Consider the following 9,460-nt stretch of genomic DNA (forward strand, 5'->3'; position numbering starts at 1 on the left):
AGCAACTTGAAGCAGGGGAAATTTATGAGGACCAATGGTTTGAGGAGATACAGTCCACCATGGTAAGGAGGGGCATGGCAGCAGGAACAACATGTAGCAGCTGATCACATTGAAAACAGAGAGAGAGGGATGTTGGTGTCCAATTAGCTTTCCCTTTTCCATCACTATGCAGTCTGAGTCCTCAGTTTGGGCCCTGTAGTCTGGGTCCTCAGTTCTTGGTATGGTGGGTCTCCTTATCTCAGCTAAAACTCCCTGGAAAACCCCTCACAGACATGCCCAAAGCTATGCTCCTTTAATGCCCTGGGACTCTTCAATCCAATTGACAATCCAAAGTAACCTTTATACCTGAGAAGTCCGTATGCTAAAAATAATAATACAATAAAAGTAAGCAAGCTTGGATCGAAAGCTGTTCAATGATCTGGAAGTTTCATTGTATTAGATGTGATCTCAATGTGAAGCTGTGATGCCCCATAGGATGCTACATGCTTGGAAGATGTCTGGCTCCCAAATCTGCATATGTATCATACATGTATACATACATATATATATATATATATATATCCTTTTTATTGTCAGGCTTGAGAAAGAGATCCAAGATCTTGAAAAGGCTGAACTGCAAATCTCAGCCAATGAGGAGGCAATTCTAAAGAAGTTAAAATCGATTGAGAGGACTACAGAGGACATAATAAGAGTGAGTGTAATTCAGTTTTAAACTATGATTCCCTCCAAAAAGAATCCACAAATGCTATTTCTTTAAAGCATTATTTGCTATATTTAGATTTTTATTTTTTAAACTAAGTTTGTCATGGAAATCTTTTATCTTAACAGTCTGTGAAGTTGGAAAAGGAAGAAATCCAAGAAGGTATGTTTTGTATGTTCCATGTCAAAGCAAGATAATTTCATAAGATCACTGGCCTTGTCTCACTATTAGAAATATCTTATATGTATTTTGAATTAATATCAACTTTACAGAATCAATTGAGGACATCTATGCTAATATCCCTGACCTTCCAAGTTCCTATATACCTTCCAGATTAAGAAAGGAAAGAAATGAAGGACAAGAAGATGATGAACAAAATAGAAAAGGTATTTGAGAACCTACATTCAATGGCATGTTCTCAATTTCATATTTCTTCTATGATTTGTGTGTGTGTGTGTGTGTGTGTGTGTGTGTGTGTGTGTGTGTGTGTGCAACAACATTCACACAGAGGTCAGAGAACAATTTCCGGGAGTCAGTTCTCTCTTCCTCCCTTCTCTGAAGCAGGATTTCTCTTGTATCTGCCAGTGTGCAGCCTACTGCAGGCTAGCTGATGCATGAGTTTCCAGCCAGTTCTCCTCTCTCTGTATCCTGCCTCACCTAAGAACAGGTACATACCATCACATCTGCCTTTTTTTTAATGTTAGTTCCAAGTATTGAACTAAAGTCATCAGGTAGCAAATTTTTGCCCACTGAGCCATATCCTAGTGATCCCTCAATTTCATATTTTATATTAAGTCTTCACAGCTTGCTTGTGTTTCTAGTTTAGGCAAAGGTCCATTTTACAAAGTTCCAAGGACTGTGGGACAGTTTTCCAGGGTTGCACAGTTGGCAAAAGCAGGGTGACTATTTATTCCATGCATTTTGCTTCCTACCAAAATAAGCAGTAATGAGTAAGATAAGACCTGAAACAGGCAAGAAAGACTCTAAAACTTTTCTGCTCAAAAATTTCATCCAGTAGATATTGAGTTATAAAATATTTTAAGTGAAAACGTCCCCTTGGAAAGGTCAGGCATTATTTATCTTCGTGGGATAATGATTTTCATAAAGCTATTACTTTAAAGCCTCTGGGAAATGAAGGTTTGGCTAAAGAGGAAAACTTTGAATTTTAGAATTGAAGGAGAAGACATGCTCTGTCTGCAGGTAGCAATCACTTACTGAGGTAACAGATATCTAATGAATAACTACTATACACCAAGCTCACTTAGGCACATGGTAGGTATCCACTAAATTAAGCATTCGGGGAGTGCAATGCAGAAGACAGAGGTAGAGATGTGAGGCAGAGAGAAGATGGGCAGAGAGCTTTCAGGTTTAATTGGGTACCCAGGGAAAGCCACGGCACATCAGTCAGCCAAGGACACAAGAAATATGAGCTAAAGGAAAATGCAAAGATACACCAAACGCAAGCACTGACACATTCTAATGCTAAGAGGAATGCTTTCCCTTCACCTGTTAAAATTCCATCCGTGGGGCTCTTGCCTGGGTTGTGAGACAGACTTCAGCCTCCTCAGTCACCAGTCACCTCCAGTTCAGTTGTCTCGGTACGGTTGCCATTGCTCTATTTTAAGTCCTGTGTCTGCTTGAAAGTGATGTTAAATTGGGAGGATAAAAGAGAGGTGACTAGAGAGAAAACTCAGCGAGTAAGAGCACCTTCTGCTCTTGCCATTAACCAGGTTCAATTCCCAGCAGCCACATGGCAGCTCACAAATGTCTATAACTCCAGTTCCAGGTGGTCTGATGCCCTTTCTGGTGTCCTCAGGCACCAGTCACACACATGGTGCACAGACATATATGCAGGCAAAGCACCTATACCCATAAAATATAGTATTTTTTAGTTTTAAAAAAGAGACAGAAATGGGACTCTAGGCTTCCCACTTCTTTGGGTGCAGAGACACATCTAAGCACTCTCCATACTATAAAGACCTCAGAGCACTTTACAGTTTCAGTAGGCAGCTGAGCTGGCAACAATGATTAACAGCAAATTACACTGATAGGTGTTTTGCCTGCTACAGCCCATAGTGTGAGTGTTCTTCCAAAGAAAAGGAGGCAGAGATTCTTTATAATAAGTAAACAAAAGTGTATAAGTCTGGCTGGTTACCTATATTAGCTGAAGACAGATATCTTTTGGTTCTCTGTGAAAATATCAGCTATGTGGATCTGTTTTGCTTCCTTGTGCCTCCAAATTATTTTTCCAAAAATCTACACTTCCTAAGACACCATTTGCTACATGGTTGGTTGTTATAGAACTAATTGGTAAAACCAGGGGAAATTTTACAGATGTATTTTTATGTGTACGTGTCTGTACCTGCACCACATTCATACAGGTGCCCTTGGGGGACAGGGGACATAAGATCCCCTGGAGATGGAGTTATAGGAGGTTGTGGGCCTCCTAACATGGGTGCTAGTAATGTAACCCTGGACTCCTTGTAAAGACATCTCTCTCCAGCATCCAAATCAGAAGGGTTTGGGGTTTAGTGGTGGTAGTGGTGGTTGTTATTGTTGTTTTGCTTTGCCTTGTTTTATTTGAGACTTAACACTGAATGAAAATCTTAATATTGAATGAAACTGTTTGTCTCTGTGTAGCCCTGATTGTCCTGGAACTTGCTCTGTAGACCAGGCTGGCCTCTAACTCACAGAGATTTACTGCCTCTGCTCCCAAGTGCTAGGATTAAAGGTGTGTGCCGCCAGTGCTCAGGTAGAAGTTTTTAAATGTCATATTAAAGACCAATCAAAGGGTGTAAAAGCAAACAAGCTAGTTTATAAGAGAAAGAGAGTGTTAAATATTGTATTAAATTTGTCTTTTAACAGCTTTGTACGCCATGGAAATTAAAGTTGAAAAAGATTTGAAGACTGGAGAAAGTATTGTTCTGTCTTCAATACCCCTCCCATCAGATAACTTTAGAAGTACAGGAGTAAAGGTGTATGACGACGGGCAGAAGTCAGTCTACGCGGTCAGCTCCAACCAGAACACAACCTACAATGGCACTGATGGCCTCGCACCCGTCGAAGTAGAGGATCTCCTCAGACAAGCCTCAGAGAGGAACTCTCAGTCACCCACAGAGTACCATGAGCCCGTGTATGCCAATCCGTTTTGCAGGCCTATGACCCCACAGAGAGAGAGAGTAAGCCCTGGACCAAACTTTCAAGAAAGGATAATGATGAAAGCTAATGGACTGGGCAACCATGCAAATGAATCCATGCACAGTATGAGCGATGGGCTTTCAGAGGGGAGAAGCAATGGTCCATCTCACACCAGCCCTACACGGCCAACACCTCAGCCCCGATCAACAGTTCAGCAAGCAGAAGAGATGATGGTCCACAGCCAGCAAAAGATGCTAACTCCTCGGGAAGAATCGAACATCAGGCAGAATGAACGTGAGGTTTCCCCAAGGACGGGACTAAGCCCCTGCAGAGCAAGCCCGGGGAAGTCAGGACCCCAGTGTTCCTCACCCACTTGCCAGGAGGAGGCTGAAGATGTAAGATACAACATCGTTCATTCTCTGCCTTCTGATGTGGATGACACAGAACCTGTAACGATGATTTTCATGGGGTATCAGCAGGCAGATGATAATGAAGAAGAAAAGAAGCTTTTGACAGGATATGATGGGGTCATCCACGCTGAGCTGGTGGTGATTGACGACGAGGGGGAGGAGGATGAAGGACAAGCTGAGAAGCCATCCTACCATCCGGTAGCTCCCTGTAGTCAGGTTTACCAGCCAACCAAACCAACTCCACTTCCTAGAAAGAGATCGGAAGTTAGCCCTCATGAAAACACAAACCATAAATCTCCCCACAAAAATTCCATATCTCTGAAAGAGCAAGAGGAACGTTTAGGCAGCCCTGCCCGCCACTCTCCCTTGGGTGTCCCAATGGCTGGAGACGGGACTGAGGATCCATCCTTAACAGGTAATAAAAATGACAAGGCGTGTCATTGCTGTTTACTCATGTGATGGTCTGTGTTAATGAACGTTTGTTTGACTTTCAGTTTCTATGTCCGCCTCATAAACTAATACACACTGACATCTTTTATTAACGCTGATCCAAATTATTATCATCAGAGCAAAGTAAGTCACTTCAAAAGATAACAAAAGTGAAACCTCTGTCTTGCTTTGTTTTAATATTGCATTGACTGCCCTTAGTTACTGGAAATATGTCTTCTATGAGGGAGTAATACCATATGTGAATAACTGGGCTTGCTAATTAACGTCCTGATCATCAGAAGCAGACTTTTCCCAGCAGAACCCAATGACAACTACTTGCCTGTGCCTCCCTGTGACTTACACTTTACTCATAAGTTAACAAGTAGCCTTACTTTTACAAGGAAATAGAAAATACATACTATTTTCTTCTCATTTTATTGCTCTGCTATATCTCCTTTCTCTATACTTTTATAGTTTTATTAACTTTGGTTCTTTAATTTTCTATACTTTAAAGATAGAATGTTATTTTATCTTGCATCATCTATGACTCAACCTTTCATAGTCTTCTCCAACTTAGCATATTTTTCTATTTTCTATATAGCTACATTCCTCATTCTCTATGAAGTTTTTATGGCTTTGAATCTCTTTAGCTATCTTAACATTGAATGAAAAGTAACTGCAACACTTTTTTTTACAAACCAACATCTCCTCAATTTTAAATTCCTTGTTATCATTCAAATATCGCAAATGGTTATCATTTATGGCAAAATAAATAAGGATCTGACAAGAACAATTAGAATAACTGAGCAAACCCTAGCTAAAAAATCTAAGTCAAATTGTACAAATGCACAGGTTCTAAATGTTAGAAATGGAAAGTAATTTTAAATGTTGCTAATTGAAGAATGGTCATTAAAAAGCAGTAACTAAATAAATCATTTTTTAATTTTTTTAAAAAAAAGAAGCAATAACTACTCAGTAGCAGACAGCCCGGCGAGTATAACCTGATACTTTTACAGAAGTATGGCAGCCCAATATTGTGTTGCTAATAACAACATAATAAGGACATCCTTCCATTCTTCAAAGTTCTTGAATTAGGTGAACCCATTGTAAATGTAATCATCTGAAGAATTTCTACCCTTTTGAGAAATGGACACTCATATATCTTCCTCAGACTCTGGAGTAATGTTCCCCCACAATGGAAAGCTGCAGATACTAAGTTCCATTCCATTTGGAGAGGGAGCTTTGTTTTTGGTCAAATGTTTCCTTTGAAATTCATTCTTAAAACAATGCATGAGGCATAGAGAAAATGAGCGCCCTATTTATGGTCAGTTGCATGAATGTGAACCACTGTAAAACACAAAAGCAAAAACTCCCTTTTTGATCTTGGATACTAGCCAGCTCCTCCCAAACACCCTTACTCCTTCTCCCTTAACCATGTTAACATTTACCCCAAGAAAAATGGCAGGAAGTGACTAACATTTCCAGACAGCACTAACCATGCTACTGAACTAAAATTATGAAAACAGGAAAACCTATTCCAGACAAAGAAACAATACAAAGTCTTGTACTATCAAACTGAATATCTTGTAAAAAGAATGCTCCAAATTCCTTACATTTCATTGTTTTACATCTGTTCCTTCCAATTCATCACAAGGATTAGAGTTCAGGTGTAGTATGGATGAGTTTTAAAAAATAAGTCAATCGTATTATGCTTTCAGAGACCATCTATGTACATAAAGAACATAGCTACATATGTACTTGAATTTCACAAGTACATTTTATTTTGTGCTTTCAACATTGCACACATGCATACATACAGAGAGAGAGAGAGAACACAATAACTAAAAACCCAAAATTTAAGTCAATTTCTTTATTAAAGTACAAATATCCTATTAAATACTAATAGTCCTGGTAGACATATTAATTAAGAATTGTAAATCTCCTTTCACTTGTTATACATATAGTTATCAAAATCTTATATCAAAAGCAGTTCCTAGAGTTGGAGAAGATAGCTCAATGGGTAAGAGTACCTGGTCTGTAAAATAAGGACATGAGTTTGATTCAACAAGGCATGGAGTAATGGAGGAGGACACCTGATGTCCTGCTTTGGTCTCCTGTGCATACCAGTGCATGCATCACACAAACACACACACAAGCAGTTTTTAACTTGAACAACTATGTGTAGGAAGAAGAAACATGAAAACTAGTCCAGTGTGGATAGACTAAAGACAGTGTATTTTAGTAAAAGTTTGAACACTATAAAACACGACAGAAAAAGTTAGGTAATCTTATGTCTGTCTGCTTGATATAGTCCAGACACACCTACTATTGTGTGGCTTCTGCAAGCTTTCCATGAGATCCCACTACCCCCACCAGCAGCAGCTAGGCAGCTAGCTTTCTTCGGTAGACCTTGCATGCCTATTCTTGTTCTAGCTCTGTTCTGTGCTCCTAAAGATATCCATGGTACTCTGGGATGAAGAGGTAGAAAACCCTTAGCTGTGGAGCACTCATGCCATTGATCACCACTGACTCAGAAACTGCCAGTAGGGGTTAAGGAAGACTGGAGGGTGAAACACCAATCTCACTTCCACCAAGTTTAAGCCGCTAAAACTATCTGTCTGAGTGGTTGTAGGGAAACAGGACTGGGATCAGAGAAGAGCAGAAAAGAGTAGTCAAGAGAACTGATGGCCCAGTGTTTGGGGGATGCCTCTTGCATTGCCTGGGCATGCTCTGTCTCCACAGCTGCAGCTAGAATTAGAGCTATTGCCACAGGCTTGGAAAAAGGACCGCTGGTGCTAACTGACTTCACTCCATGTCCTGGGACACAGGGTGGGCTCTATTTACAGACTCTCAAGATGAGACATAATAACCCTAGGGAACAGGATTTTGTCCCTGCCTTAAAGCAGACCTTTAAACAACCCCTTATCCCTGCTCTCTCCCGGCATTGGTAAAACAAGGGGCCACAAAACCTAAGAGCAGCCCTTCATGAAGCCTTGCCTCCTGCCTGTTCTGCTGTGGGACTGCAGGCAGCTCCTCAAAGATCTCCACCCAGCAGCTCCCAGCAACAGAGCCCATCCTGCTGACTGAGCAAAGGAAATTCTCTCAACACATCCTGAAGTCAAAGGAGGATTCCTGGTCTTGCTGTTAGAAGTGATCATTCCTCTTCACTGTCAAGGGAAACCAATGCTTTTCGCCTTCCTTAAAATGAAACTATCTCACAGAGGTAACATGGCAAAGGAAAGCACCTCATGATGATAGCAGGTTCCCATCCCTTCTTAGATTTTTATAAAAGACCTTTTGGAGATAGAATCATTTCTCTGGTTAAGAGGTAATAAATAATGTGTGGCATAGAGATGGAAAAAATGTGTTCCCTTTTATTGTTTCATTAAAACAAAATTGTGCAATTAGTTAAATGGCTGTTTCTTGGGCCATTTTACACATGAATGTAATATTACATAATTAATATAATCATATGCTCAGTGCCTTGAAAGCATCTTTCAACTTTTGGAACATGACTAAGGCAGCTAAACTCAAGGGCCCTAAATATTAAGGAATGATAGCAGAACACCAAAGGAGTATTATAAATCCCACACCTACATTTTTAAAAATGTTTTCTACAGCCAACACTTCATCAGCAGTGGAACTCAAAGATACACTTGCCATTCAAAAGGATAATTACACATTAATGCTTAATTATTAGTTCACATTGTTTCATACATAAATTTATTCTTATCATTGCATATCCAAAGGTCAGAGAGCCTATGGACGACCAAGCTTCATGAGATTTTTTTCTAAATCTAATCACTAAATGTAGTTTAAATATTAGTATCTTTTTTGTTCAGTGGTACACGATTAAGGATATATACAAAATTGACGTAAAGTAATACATAACTAGGCCGATAGCAAAAATACATACCATCCACCTGTACTGTGTTTGCTCTGCTCTTTTTTCTGACCTTTGTAGATATAGGTTCCCCCTAGTTCTCAACCTATGCCTGTCCTAAGCTAACCACAGCTCATTATTTCTGCTATCTCTTTATGCTACTAAAACAATGCTCACCCTGTTGGATAAAACCATCTGAGGTATGTTCTCAACTTTCCTGCCTTCTATGAAATGGTCATTTGGAGGAAAAATTATGATTCTTTTATAACTTGCTTTTTTTCACTTTAACTTACAGCTTTAAGGATAAGAATGGCAAAGCTGGGAAAAAAGGTAATCTGAGCGCTGTAGTGCCCACCTGAAGAACCCTTTGAGAAGAAGCCAAGAAATGCCTGAAATTTTGTCTTCTGAATACTTTCATTTCTTTTTCCTAAAGTCCAAAAACATATATAATTATACCCATAGTAAGCCACATAAATAAATAGTACTCATTATTTGTAGGGGGAAAAATCCCCCCAAAAGCTGGGGAAAACAAATGCTAACTTTTCCAGTTACTTGACATGACTCAGCAGGTCGGGGGAACCAATATATTTTTATTGTATTGATACCAAAGCATTTCTAATAAGAGCTTGTTAAATTTAAGAATAAAATTATTTAAAATACCTTGACTATCTTAACTGGCGTTGTAATGTTGCTAACGCAAAGACCATACATGGGTGCACTTCATCCCAGAGATGTCAGCCTTCCAGTCTGACAGGAATTCCCTAAAAACCAGTAACTCTTTAAAGCAACTGGATTCTCATGCAAAGATCAATTCAGTTGGCTCAGTTGAGACTCCAGACCATCGCATACATCCAAAGAGCATATATGACCATTATACTTACGTTCTGAGAGTGTGCTTAG

General features: G+C 39.7%; 1 protein-coding gene across 2 annotated transcripts in view; it reads left to right on the forward strand.

The window, feature by feature from the left end:
* Palmd (palmdelphin) overlaps positions 1-9,219 on the forward strand; it is a 49,120-nt gene extending 39,901 nt beyond the window's left edge. For both annotated transcript variants that reach the window (XM_040751975.1, XM_040751974.1), the window contains 5 exons: positions 577-691; positions 829-862; positions 973-1,086; positions 3,566-4,663; positions 8,856-9,219. In XM_040751975.1, the coding sequence (XP_040607909.1) occupies positions 577-691; positions 829-862; positions 973-1,086; positions 3,566-4,663; positions 8,856-8,899 (1,405 nt within the window). In that variant the 3' untranslated portion in view covers positions 8,900-9,219. The remainder of the gene's footprint in view (positions 1-576; positions 692-828; positions 863-972; positions 1,087-3,565; positions 4,664-8,855) is intronic.
* The last annotated feature ends 241 nt before the right edge of the window (positions 9,220-9,460 follow it).

The sequence above is a fragment of the Mesocricetus auratus genome, unplaced genomic scaffold, assembly GCF_017639785.1.
Source record: "Mesocricetus auratus isolate SY011 unplaced genomic scaffold, BCM_Maur_2.0 Super-Scaffold_100009, whole genome shotgun sequence".
NCBI classification, from domain to species: domain Eukaryota; kingdom Metazoa; phylum Chordata; class Mammalia; order Rodentia; family Cricetidae; genus Mesocricetus; species Mesocricetus auratus.